At 55.8% G+C, this 12,851-nt stretch overlaps 1 protein-coding gene across 3 annotated transcripts; it reads left to right on the forward strand.

Moving 5' to 3' along the window:
• The first annotated feature begins 264 nt into the window (after positions 1-264).
• Positions 265-8,388, forward strand: LOC119140429 (indoleamine 2,3-dioxygenase 2-like). Of its 3 annotated transcripts, XM_037371780.1 has the most exons (11): positions 265-476; positions 1,941-2,036; positions 2,645-2,764; positions 2,961-3,079; positions 3,426-3,440; positions 3,896-3,995; positions 4,206-4,323; positions 4,796-4,847; positions 6,695-6,843; positions 7,349-7,396; positions 7,526-8,388. In XM_037371780.1, the coding sequence occupies exons 1-11, from the start codon at positions 378-380 to the stop codon at positions 7,894-7,896; spliced, it is 1,287 nt and encodes a 428-aa protein (XP_037227677.1). In that variant the 5' UTR covers positions 265-377; the 3' UTR covers positions 7,897-8,388. The 3 variants fall into 3 exon arrangements, with proteins under 3 accessions (XP_037227677.1, XP_037227678.1, XP_037227679.1); XM_037371781.1 differs by lacking the exon at positions 7,349-7,396; XM_037371782.1 differs by lacking the exon at positions 265-476 and having other exon boundaries at positions 1,942-2,036; positions 2,631-2,764.
• The last annotated feature ends 4,463 nt before the right edge of the window (positions 8,389-12,851 follow it).

The following is a 12,851-nucleotide window of genomic DNA, read 5'->3' on the forward strand; positions in this document are numbered from 1 at the left end:
CACCCCAGGCTGCTTCTGTGCAGCCTCCCATGGGAGCCTGGAGCATCCCTGCAGCTCCAAGGGGAGGTGCTGGGGGGAGGCAGCTCACAGCCCCTACCCGCAGCAAGGGAGCTTCCTGCAGCCTTACCCGTAGGTGGATGCCCACGGGATGGAGATTAATGTTTGCTCCATGACAGTACCTTATCGGCAACCTTTAACCATGTTTGCTCAGACCCTCCGGCCATTGGGTGGCCGGGCCCTAGCCCCCCCAGGACAAGGTACGTTCCCCTCCCGGGGCTGGGGCACGCGGCGCTGGCTCAGCACATACCGGGAGCAGGGCAGCCTGCACGTCTCGGTCGAGCCAGAGCACATCTTGATCCTGCAGCCAGCACCTGGTGATGGAGGCCGACGACAGCACAGAGGAGACCCTGCTGCCTCTGGCGCTGACAAGGTTTCAGCTCTCCGAGGAGTACGGCTTCCTTCTTCCTGATCCTCTGGTAGGAGATGGCTGTGCCACTGCAGTTGTGTGCTACAGGAGACAGAGAACAGAAAGATAGAGGGGTTGGCGAGCAGCTTTCTGGTTGGGTTTTGATTGAACGCTACTCCATAAGAGGTTAAAACAGCAGTGAGGAAGGCACATGATATTTTTGCTCAGGCAGTTTCGTAGGACAAACCCTTCACTTTAAAAATGAGTAAGTGGCTGCAGCAAGCGCCACAGGGGAGAGGAGAAGGAGCTTTGCAAATCATGCATCAGCCTTGGCTTTACAGGATTTCAGGGAGCATGAGGAGAGCAGTCAGACTGCAGATCTCCCATGCTGAAAGTGGTGCCATTTATCACTGGGCTTACTTCACAGTGGGAGTGCTCAGGGACAGGCAGATGCTTATTTATCATCCATTAATTCGCAACCACGCAGGCTGGTATTACAAGAGGGGGAACCAGACACAAGCCATTAGCTGCGATGTGACACGTGGGAGCCCAGGCTGCCCTCCCTTCCCTGCAGGCGCGAACATAGCCCTGCCAGTTCCAGGAAAACCTCTGCAAATGGAACGGAGCGGGACGGTGAAGGGTCCCCACACACCCCCAGCTGGGCAGTGTCCGGAGCAGCCATCCCCAGGGCTGGTGTGTCACAGCCCTGCTCTGGCTGCCCCATGCATCCCCTGGCCACCATCGCAGCCCCCATCCCCTTTTCTCCCCAAACCCTATGGCTCTTCTGCATTGCAGCCAGAGCAGGGACCGCAGCAGGAGAGTTTGGGTGTTGTCTCTCAGCTAGCCTCAACTCCAAAGAGTTTGCCTAGGGCTGGCCTTATCTCCAAGCCTTCTGTCCCCTCCTGCTCCTGTCCCAGCACGCTGCTCTCCCCACACTGGGACAGACAGGCTCCTTCCGCTTTGCAGTGACTCCCCGAGGGGCATGCCAGTGCCTAGAGCTGCACTGGTGCAGGACTGTTTTCACTGTCCCATGGTTGGCATGAGACCCTCAACTCATGGGTGTGCAGGGGATGTGCTCCCCCAAAAGCCCCCCCAGAGCCCAGGGGCCAGGGCAGCCAGCCCGTCTCTCTCAACCGACCCATCACCACTGAGCCCAGTGACTTCTTCCCAAGCTTGGTGCTGGCAGTGCCGTGTTTGCTGTGACCTGTCCCTCCTCAGCTGCCACCTGCCCACAGCGGGATGCTCCAGGATGCTCCATCCTCTTGGTGTTTCATGAAGGATGATGGTGGCAGCGCGTCCCCAAGCCCGGCACAGCCCTGAAGACTCCTCTTTAGGGAAGGGGGCTGCACTCTCCCCTGAGCCCCTCCCTGCTTCATGCACAGCCCCACAGCCAGCTCTGCTGATGCCAGATTTAACCTCTTGGACACATCTCCTGTCTCAGTCCCGAACTGCTCAGAAACTACGGGGAGAGAAGAGATGCAGCCTTGCAACACTCAGACTCTGCATTAACCGCCCTCCTCTTGTCTCTTTCAAGACAGAGCTGCCGGCACCCTACGGTCCCTGGATGGAGATTGCCCATGACCTGCCTCAGCTGATCTCAAGCCATCAGCTCCGCTCACGAGTTCACCAGGTACCTGTGTTATCTTTCCTGTCTCTGGTGCTCTCTCAAACCTTGGTCTGACACAGCAGTGTCTGCAAAACGCATGGAAAACCAAACCAACAGCAAAGCCATGTCCTCAGCAAGGACTCACGCAGACAGGACTAATACCGTGCAAGGGCAAAGCCAACGTCAACACAGAAGTAACTCCTATGGCAGACCCCAGGGCGCACCGGCCCCCCGAGGCGGCGAGGCTGGAGTGGATGGCATGACAGCTGCGGCTCATCCCGGCCGCGCTCCCTGCCCCTGAGCCCCCAGGTGCTCCATGAACACCTGGCCCGGCTGGACCCCTCTGGCACACAGAGGGATCAGATGCTCTCGTGCACACCCCAGCACAAGGGAGAGGAACGCCTGCCTCTTGGAGTAAAATCCTCTGGTTTACTGTCCGTGCTTACAAACCAGCAACAGCGCATCAGTAGCAAATCCTGCAGCGTGGGAGGGAATGGAAGCTTGCAGGGAGACAGCAGAGGCAGGGAGAGGCACTAGGAGGGTCTCTCCCCTGCTGGTGGGGCAGCCCCCCGCTGCCGGGGGCCCTTGGCATCACCTGTGGTGCCCCTTGCTCCCAAGGGTTTCCCTGGCAGATGCCGCAGCTGAGCGCCCAGCACCTCCGAGGGCATGAGGAGCTGCACTTGGCGCACCTGGTTCTCAGCTTCATCACGATGGGCTACCTCTGGCAGGAGGGCGAGGAGGGCACCGTGAAGGTAAAAGCAACACGGAGCAAGTCCACCTCTCCTTGGGATCTGGGGGCTGATGCTGCTCCCCTGGGACTTATCCCATGGGAGCAAAGCCCCTTTCCTGAGGCTGCAGCACCCTCCTGCCTGGCTGGGTGCCCATGGACAGGCACCTTTCACCAGCCTGACAGCGTCCCTGATCCTTCCTGTGCTTTGTGCCATTCAGGTCCTGCCCCGAAATCTCGCTGTCCCCTTCTGGGAGGTCTCGCAGGCCCTCGGCCTCCCACCCATCCTCGGCCATGCGGACTTTGTGTTGGCCAACTGGAGGAGAAAGAACCCCAACGGGTAAACAGGCAAACACTAGCGGAGCGAGCATGGCTTGTCCCGCCATCGGGGCAACAGTGATGAGCCTGAGCAGGTCCTGTCTAGCACAACGGGGACAAACAGTTCCCAAACTGCTCCTGTTCTGCCAAAAAACATTGAAAACCCACTGTCATTGGGGGCCTGTCTCATGGGGGCAGATGCGGGTGCCCAGTGGGGAACTGGGTGCCTCTGGGAGCATCCCCCCGGGACTGGGCCAGCGAGCTCATTTGTCTCCTACAGAGCACAGTCTGTTGCTGAAGCAATTTATAACATCTCTCTCTCTCTCCTTTTCTTGTGCATTTGTTGGCAATAACTGAAATGCCCACAGGCCTCTGGAAATTGAGTAAGTATTTAAGATGCTGATTTATTTTCTAACGGTATTAGTTTTGTTTGAATTGGCTTAGCACTCCAACACTGCAGGGCTCTGCTTAGGTTGAACCTACCTCCTGATATATGAGCACAACAAAAACAGCTCAGCCTTTGGCAGAGAAATGCCACTGCAACAAGAGCAAAGTGCCATGACCACAGCTGAACCGTAGGCTGTCTAGTCCACACAGAGCCTGGCTGTCATGGTCTAACGAGTGCACGGGGTGGGTCATGGATCCCTCAAAACCAGAGAGGCCCCTCTCCCCGTTTGCTCTGTGCCAGCTCCTCTCTGCCCAGGGTGCAAATGAGAGGCTCTGCAGCCAGGAGGGTTTTGCTCCAAGGGCTCAGTGGGTCCTGGGGTGTGCGGGGAAAGCCTGAGCAAGCACCCTTCTAACCCACACACACCTGGCGCTCCACTGGTCACCTTTGCAGGAACCTGGACACCATCATCTCGCTGCCTGGGGGTGAGAGCCTGCGAGGCTTCATCCTTGTCACCCTCCTGGTTGAGAAGGCTGCTGTGCCTGGGATTAAGGTAGGGTACCGTCGTGCCCCATAGCTCTTTGCTCACCCAGAAAGCACCTGCAAGCACGCGCCCACGAGGTGCACCCGTCCCCTGCATGCTTGCTTGTGGCCTGGGGGAAGGGGCAAGGCTGGCGTGGGTGGCAGCGGGTAGCTGGAGCCACTGTACACAGACATCCCAGCCCCCTCATCATTTCGTGCTCTCCCTCCTCTCCTCTCGCAGGCAGTCGTTCAGGCCATTCGTGCCATCCTGCAGCTGGATGAGGAGACTCTGTGCAAAGCCCTGCAGGCACTGGCAGAAGCCATCAGGGACATGAGCAAGGCTTTGAAACAGATGCACGGTAACAGCAGCCTTCAGCTGGAGGGCGGCTCACACCCTCACATCGCTGTGCACGCTTTAGCTCATCAGATGCATTAGTGTAAATGCGCTCACACTTGGCCCCTGCAGCATCTCTGGAGGGATGGAGTGGGAGGAGGCAGGAGCAATGCAGGGGCAGCTCAGCGCTCCCAGGGTGACGCAAGGTGTTTGAGCACCATGAGGGGTAAAAGCGTGGGGTGGTTTTGGGCTGAGCAGCTCTGAGCGGTGATGCTGCACTGCACACAGCAGTGCCCCAAGGAGCCCAGACAGGGGAAGCCCACGGTGGGGAGGGGGCAATGCACTGGCCCCTCCTGCCAGGTCCTTCTCAGGGTACAGATTTGGGTCACCTCAGTGGCATTGGGCGGGGGGGAGCACTGCCACACGGGAAATGCCAATGCAGAGGAAACTAATTGCCTTTTGCCCATGGTGACAGCTATGATCTGATTTCCTCCTAGACTATGTGGATCCAACAGTATTTTACACTGTGATCCGGATCTTTCTCTCTGGGTAAGTGCAGCACATTTCCCACCAAAGCCACCGTGTTGATAGCTGTCAGGGCTGGGGGGAGCAGGGGATGAGCTGGGAAGGGGCAGCCCAGACAGGGCATGGGGTCCCCAAGGCAGGGTAGGAACCAGCATTGTGTCCAGCAGTGGTGGCCCCAAGGGCAATGCAGTCCCGTCCCTCTCAAGGGAGGGAGTTCCCAGGCACTTGAGCTGCCTGTGCGGAGCCAGAGCCGGGTAAGGACTGCAGCAGAGGGCTGGGGTCTGCCTCCCTACCCACTTCTCTCCATCCTGCACTTCAGCTTAGCCCCGGCATTGTCTCTGCACTGCAACAGCCATAACTGTGCAGAAACAAATCATTCCTGCTCTTGGCCCAAACAGTTTTGACAGGAAAAGACTAATTTCTCTTTCCGTTGCATGCTGTACACACAAAGCTACAAAGCTGAGTGGGGTCCCTTCCTCCTGTGTGTTAAAGAAATATCAATAACAAGCCTATTGCTGTTGCTCCACTACAAATCTGTTAATTAACAAAAAAATATCCCCGCCAAATACTGGGGAAGAGAAAGTCACTTGGGCAAGGCAGAAACACTCCCATGAGAGCCCAGTGCTGGGGGTTTGCTATCCCTCATCTTCCCTGCGGGGCTGTGAGCATCCCCAGCTGCTCCACTCCTGGGCTTCTCAGGGGGTTTCTATTTTTATTTCTCTTTAGCATATCTCAGCATTCCTAAGTCAAAAGGCTCCATGCATCCTGATTAGGTTTCTCTCATTTTTTATCCAAGCCGACCTCGTCTTGATGGTCATCAGCCTGGAAAAACATGCCTTTTAAATTCCCTTCTGCTTATAAGAACTTCCCACTAGTAAAGGTTACTATAAATACATTCTTGGGAGAGCTAAAATATTATGGTATTTGATAATGAATCTATTTTCTCTGCAGTTTGTGCAAAATCTGCTCCAGCAGTCGAGCAGCCTTAGCAGACAGCACCAAAAGCTTCCTGAAATGGTGCATTCTTCAGAAGGTCAAGAGATATTTTTGTGCCAGGCACATTATCTCTCTGAAATTGTAACAACTCCTCTTTCCATTTGTGAGCGAGAATATATCCATTTTTGCACAACAGGCGCATAAAACTGCATGACAGGGACTGTGAGTTAATGGTGTATGGGGGGGAGGCACCGATGCTGCCCGGTTCCTGGGCTTGCTGAGGACGAGCAGCTTTATGAGGGGGAGGAAATCACATTACAGGCTTGTTCTCTGCTGAAATAAATAAAGGCAGGCTGTCCTGCGCTGTCCTTAAAGACATCATCTCAAGAGTAACAAGAACAGAGAAAAATCCAAAGCACAAACTTCAAGGGCTTGGAACAGCGTTTGGGCAACTACCTGCTGCAGAGGCAACCCAGCTTCAAACGGCTGCTGGGACTTCAAGGGATTAATGTTAATTAAGTCACTTGCCCAGGCAAGTTCCCTCTCCTTTCTTGCACGCCCAAAGCAGCTCTGGACCAGGACATGAGCTGGAGGTGCAGCCAGGCGGAGGGCAGCTCGTCCTGGGACCATGCCATGGGGTGCTCACCAGTGTGCAACGATCCTGTAGAACCATCCCTCGCTCCTCAGCGAGGGATAATGAAGGATTTCTCTCCACACCCATGACCTTGTTGTGCACCTTGACACGGTGTTTGGTGTCCAAGTTTATCTCCCATTTGAGGACAGCTGGCAAGGCTGAGCGAGGAGGGGGAGATCCACGGGCCAGGCCAGGAAGGTTTTGGTCAGTTGTGCCAGCCTAGGGTCCCTTCTCGCAGCCCCCATCATTATCAGCTGCTCCACGGCCACTCCCTGCCTGACTGCCCTGTCTTCCCGCTCAGCTGGAAGGATAACCCTGCCATGCCGGAGGGGCTGATATACGAAGGTGTAGCTGACGAGCCCATGGCGTACTCGGGAGGGAGCGCAGCGCAGAGCGCTGTCCTTCACGCTTTTGATGAGCTCCTGGGGATTCGCCACAGCGAGGAGAGCAGTAAGACACACTTTTCCTTCTTTCTAAGCAAACAAGGGGGTGAGGGAAGAACCGAGCCAGAGTGATTCCCAGGGCTGTGCCCAGCTCTGCCAGCTGACAGGACACCCGCCCATCTCACCTTTGCAAAACCCTCGCAGAGCCCGGCTGGGACGAGGTTCTGCCCAGTTCATTAGGGAGGCAGTCTATAAACGAGGCTCTGGCAGGCACTTCCTTGCTGCTATAAATTCCCAGATGGATAGACTTTGCTTTTTGCATTTTAACTTTTTACTGAGATTATATATGGGTACAGAGATGAGGGAACAGAGTGTGCCAGCATCCTGCCAGTAATTTAGCTCACCCATTCACATAGCTCCACGTTAGTCCAGCCCCCAACAGAATATATTTATCAGAACTTAGCAAAACCACTCTAGTAGCAGAAAAGGCTGAGAGCAAGGGCTAAAACCTGCCTTTAGGGTTAAGAACAACCCTAATGGAGCATTGACCTAAGATGGGTTTTCTTCCTCAGTTAATCAAGGCAGAAAGGAGGGGGCCAGGAGGCTGTGCAGGCTGTCAGGTACCACCCAGCACAGTGGTCCCTGCAGACCACAGCACCAGTGCTCCAGTCTGGCTGCCCTCTGAGAGCGTCAGGGTGCTTTAACCCACTCACCCCCAACTTATTTCTTCCTTTGCTTGTGTCTTCCAGCCACCTTCCTCCACAGGATGAGGGACTACATGCCCCCACCCCACAGAGCCTTCGTGGAGGAGATCCGCCGTGCCCCATCCCTGAAGCAACATGTGCTCTCCTCCGGAGACACACAGCTCCGTGCAGCTTTCAACCAGTGCATCTCTGAGCTAGCAGACTTCAGGTCCTACCACATCACCATTGTCACCAAGTACATCACTGTTGCAGCAGCCAAAGCCAAGGCCAGACAGGCAGAGCTGTGTGACAGGGTTGGCCCCTCTGCGGGGAAGCTCCCATCTGCACTGGAGGCCAAAGGGACCGGAGGGTCCCACATCTTCAGCTTCCTGAAAAGTGTCAGGGACACCACCAGGGAAGGGATGATAAGTGCCTGACTTGCCCCAAGGGTTTGCAAGGCACTGCTCAAGGCGGGTGCAGGAGGCCAGACGGCTCCGGTGCATGCTGCAGCACACGAGCCAAAGTCCAACTGCAGCGACCTGCACCAAAATTCTCCTCTCCGCGGCACCCTTCCTGCTCGTGCATGTCTGGGATGTGGAACGTGCTCTGGGTTGTCAAAGGAGGAGAGCACTGTTGCTGGTAACCCCCAAAAGGCATGCAGTGAGTGCAGCATCCTGCCATCGCACTGGGATGGGCACAGCATCCTTCCATGGCACTGGAATGGCAACGACAACCTTCCACAGCAGTAGGATGGGTGCAGCATCCTTCCACGGCACTGGGATGTGCACAGCAACCTTCCACGGCGCTGGGAAGAGCGGTATCCGTCCCAGCCCTGCCTGCTGTGCCCCACCACGCTCATTCCCCGCGGGTGGGGGCTGCCACTCCGCTGGGGGCGACACGGGCTAATAAAGCAGCGATTCCCAAACCCAGTCGTGCTGCCGGGCCCTGTGTCCGTCGCGAAGCTGCGTCCCCGGCCAGCCCATCGCGACATCCAGCGCTTCTCCATCGCGAGGTGGCGGCACAAACCTGCTTTTGGCTCCGCCGCAGCCGGGCTCCCCGCAGCCGAGGCATGGAGCGGGCAGGTAGAGCGAAGCACGGGGGTGAGGATTTGGGAGGGCTGGGGTGGGGGCTGGGGGCTGCGGGGTGCAGCAGGTGCCAAGCCAGGGCTTCCCACTGCGACCCACAGCCTTTGGCTCCCCGACACGGCTCCTGTCCCCGACACTGGCCAGCCCTGCCGTGCTAACTGTGCTAACACTGACATGGTGCCATCCTGCCGTGCCCGGGGCTGCCAGGCCCCTGCGGGTCCCAAACCACCACGGCAGGCTCGAGTCAGCAATTCTCATCACACCTCGCTGCCTAATTCAGATGCTTGGGCTGGTAATGCCAAGCAGTCCGGTTGGAAACTCGGACTCTTGTTTGCCCAGCCTTTCACAATTACTTGTTTCTGTAAAAGACGGTTTTGTTTGCTGAAATGCCTGCTGCTAGTCTGAGTAACAGGCAGAGATCTCACATAGCCCGTGCGTCTGCAGCAGGGCCACAGTTACTCCAGGGGAAGTCTGCTGAGAAACCAACTCCCCAGGCACGAGAACGATGCTGAAGTCACTCAAACCCAGGCGAGAGGGGAAAGTGGACAAGAGAAGTGAGCAGAGCATGTGGGGTGTCCAGGAAGCTGGTGTTCACAGAGATGCTGCATTAAGGCATAAGGTTTTACTCTCCATTGCCAACTTCATCGCAGCTCCTGATTTATTAAGGGCTTAGGACGTCACAGGAGCAAAGCCGCAACATTTGGGCACACACAGCCTTCACTTTCTTAACTCTCAATGATCAATACTGTGCTGTGGCAGGGGATGCAGGGACATGCGGTTTCCTCGAGGGGCCGGCAAGAGAAAAACGCTTCAGACAAACCCATGGTCCTCACCAGGTATCTGCAGTAGACCGATGGTCTGATGCTGGGTTCATCCCAGGACACGCCATGCCGGTTCCTGTGATACAGACACCACAGCAGAAGCAAGACCAGCAAACAACCCTGCAGCTCAGCACAGCCGCCAGGCTCCCACCTGCTCCCCTGTGCATCGCTCCCTGGTGTGAGCCTGTGGGACTGGGCTCACCGCACCCCACCGTGCTGGGGCGGGTGAGCAGATCTCTGCACTCAGAGCAGTGCTGAAGCTTTTTCATAATGCCAGGTGCCTAGGTTGCCCTTTTGCAGCAAGACAGCACCCCTAAATTCCTTGGAATTGGCATCTTTAGGGAAATCAGGCCATATGCCTTTGTGTTTTGCCCGCCCAGGTTTTGCTGGCATGGCCACCAGAGACAGGTTTCACACCCAATCAGTGCCTTGGTGCAAAAATAGCTCTGGCAGTGCCACTTCTCCTGCACTATCAGAAGAGAGTCAAGGTCCTTTGAAATGAGGCTTCGTTCCCATAAGGGCAACAAAAAGCTCAGCACATGGCAGCTTGAATTATTAAAGCTCCTTGCTAAATTTTATTTTGTGCCCTCTTTTGAAACGCAGTCTTAAAACTGGGGCTTAGGAGACGATAACTTCGGTAAACAACCTATGGGAACACGTCAGCACCTTTAAATCTTTGCCTGGCAGCCCTCATTCCACTCAATCTTCATTTCTGAATAGCCGCTGCATATTTTATGTAGGAAATATTTCATTCTGATGATTGTCTTGGTCTATTACATTTCAGACCATTTCAGGAAAACAGCAAACTTACAGAGGAAAAAAACAATCACTCCAGCTAAATGAAAAATACAATAAGGAGCCACAGGCAGCTGGTGCAGGCTGGCACTGCAGGGGAGACGTGGGCTCCATGCATGCAGTGAAGTGCCCAAACCCACGCTGGGCAGCAGCGGTGCCAGTGCCAGGAAGGGGCAAAGGGCCCTTGGTTTTTTTTGTTCCTGTTGCAAACCCTCACGAAGCCCCAGGGCCCTTCCCCGCACACGCCACCCCTGCCCTGGACCACTCCAACACAGGGGGGAGGCAGGTGGCTTCATGCCACCTTGGAAGAGAAAAGGGGAGCTGGGAAAGCAGAGGGGAGATGCCAGAGGGCTCTGGAGAGCCAAGGGGGTACCCCGCACCAGTGGACACCTTCAACACATCACTTTTGAGGGATGAGGAAGGTACCTAAAAGCTGCACAGAAAGAGAGTCAGACCACGGTGTTTCCAGGTCAGCAAACGACACAGCAAGAGCTCACCACATTTGAGTTCACTTTCCCAAATGCTTTGTCAGAGATGCATCCAACAACAGCACACACATTAAGCAGATTCACCTCCTTTAAAGTCAGAGTCGGGGAGGATCCTGCCACACTCACAGCACCCAGACAGTGATGCACAGTGATGCACAGACCCTTCCCATCTTCTCTCCCGGCAGGCTGGGACAGCTGCTTCACGAGAGCTTTGATCTCTCTGTTTCCAAACCACTGCTGTCTAATATTGATCACAAGATGCAGGCATCTAAGGTCTCAGGTGCATTATGACTGTAAGCACACTCCATTTCAATAATTTACATCTGCACCTAAAAATGCCACAATACCTTTGAGAATAACATGGTGCTTGGCACTCATTTTGCCACCAGGAACCACACTGTCCACATCCACACAGCAAGACGCGGCTGTGGCCTTGAGGTCCTGCTCTGCCCTGAAGGGTTTGTGTCAGAGCGTGGGTCTCCATCACCTTTACAGAGCCACAGGTGTAGCAGCAATGTTCAGTCTCTGCTGCTCTGGCTTGCTGCACCCTGTTTCAAGCCCACAGCCTTTCCCCAGCCAGCACCTCATGGGGTACCTCATGGGTACCACTGCCCTTCTGCCACAGAAAGCCTATTTCTGCAGCTCTTAAGTAAAGTGCATGTTTTTGTCACCACGGGAAGGCAGCAGAAGGGCAGACCTCCCTTTCAGAGGTGCTGTCCCCCAGACCGCAGCTCCCAGAGGAACTTCTCTGCACTCAGGCTGGGACAGCACGACCTGCCCAGGCTCCACACGAACCATAACGGGATTTTGCACCACTGCCCCGAACCCAGCAGCATCTGCCAGGTCAGCCAGGACAGGCGCTGCCAGGGAGCTGATGCAAAACCAACAGGGATCGAATCATAGAATCGCCCTTGGCCACAACCAGAACAGCAGCTACAGACTCAAATTAGCACCACCCACACAGAAAACCATCTTGTCACTGCAAACAGGGGCCCTGCCCCTGCAGCTTGAGGCGCACATTTCCATTGCGAATCTGCAGCACGGCACTCCCAGCCCTGCTCCGGGGGGGGGTCCGCCTGCTGCTGGTGCCTTGCTACCCCCTTCCATAAAGCAGAGTTTCCCCCACGAAGTCTGACGGTCGGACCCGTGTGACGGAGAAGGAAGCTGGGTGCGCACCCAAGGTGTCAGGAGGACACCTCGCCTGGGTGCACCTTTGATGCCACCAAACCACGGGACCTGCCCACAGCACAGCAGCCCTGCCCCCCCACCCACTGTGCTATGCCCAGCCTAGCAGCCGCCATCCCACCCACCTGCTTGCTCAGACTTCGGCCTCCTCGCCTTGCCCAGGTCTCACCCAGGTCACCTTCCACTGCGGCAGATCTGTGCAAAAGTTCCTCTGGGCATTGACAGCCACTTTCCCAAGGGCCAGGCTGCCTGCCCCTCTGCCGAGGGCATCTCACAGCCTCCCAGCACATACAACCGAGTGCTTTGCCGTGACTCCTGCTACCACTTTTGTCCCTGTGAATATTTGAAATCGAATAAGAATACAAACATTTGGATTCTAGACACTTCCCAACCCCGACCTTCTTTATTACTTGGCTCTGCTCCTGGAACCGGGGCCAGAGGAGACTCTGAACGATTTAAGTTATTTAACATGCTGTGCATAGATCAGTCTTGCTCTCTCCTCTAGCCGCAGGTTTCCCTTTGTGGTTTGCTGCACACTTATTATGTTCATCAATATCCAAGTAATTAAAATCCCCCATTATTTGGGTCCTGGCTGCCTTATGAGGGCCTCATAAGCTATAAAACATTTCATCATCAACCTTCCTTAAGTGCCCGGGAGGTCTGCATCCCTGTCTCAGGATCCCCTGGCTGCCGTTACAACCCTGAAGGTCCTATTGAAAGCACAGCCTGCTCCAGCCCCAAGCGTGTCTGCATTCCTCTCTACACATTCCAACTCTGTGCCAAGATTGCTCATTTTTATCCCTGTCTTTATCCGCTGGCAAGCTTATCTCAGAGCGACCCGCCCTCCCCAGCTCCCGCTCAGGTCACAGGGCTGGTGCATTCCTGGGAGAACCTGCAGGCTGTCAGGCTCCAGTCAGTCACATCCTGAATTTTGCCCTGCCACACGACCGCCCACTGTCCCCTGGAAAAACAGCGAGCCCCCAAAGCTGTCACACCTGCAGTGCTGGCTGTCCCCGCA

This window comes from Falco rusticolus, chromosome 20 (assembly GCF_015220075.1).
Source record: "Falco rusticolus isolate bFalRus1 chromosome 20, bFalRus1.pri, whole genome shotgun sequence".
Classification (NCBI taxonomy): domain Eukaryota; kingdom Metazoa; phylum Chordata; class Aves; order Falconiformes; family Falconidae; genus Falco; species Falco rusticolus.

Excerpts from the sequence above, each read along its gene's own strand:
- LOC119140429 (XM_037371780.1), top strand. The coding sequence starts at position 378 with ATGGAGGCCGACGACAGCACAGAGGAGACCCTGCTGCCTCTGGCGCTG. Across the intron at positions 2,765-2,960 it reads GCGAGGAGGGCACCGTGAAG|GTCCTGCCCCGAAATCTCGC; the intron begins GTAAAAGCAACA and ends TGTGCCATTCAG. Across the intron at positions 4,324-4,795 it reads GGCTTTGAAACAGATGCACG|ACTATGTGGATCCAACAGTA; the intron begins GTAACAGCAGCC and ends ATTTCCTCCTAG.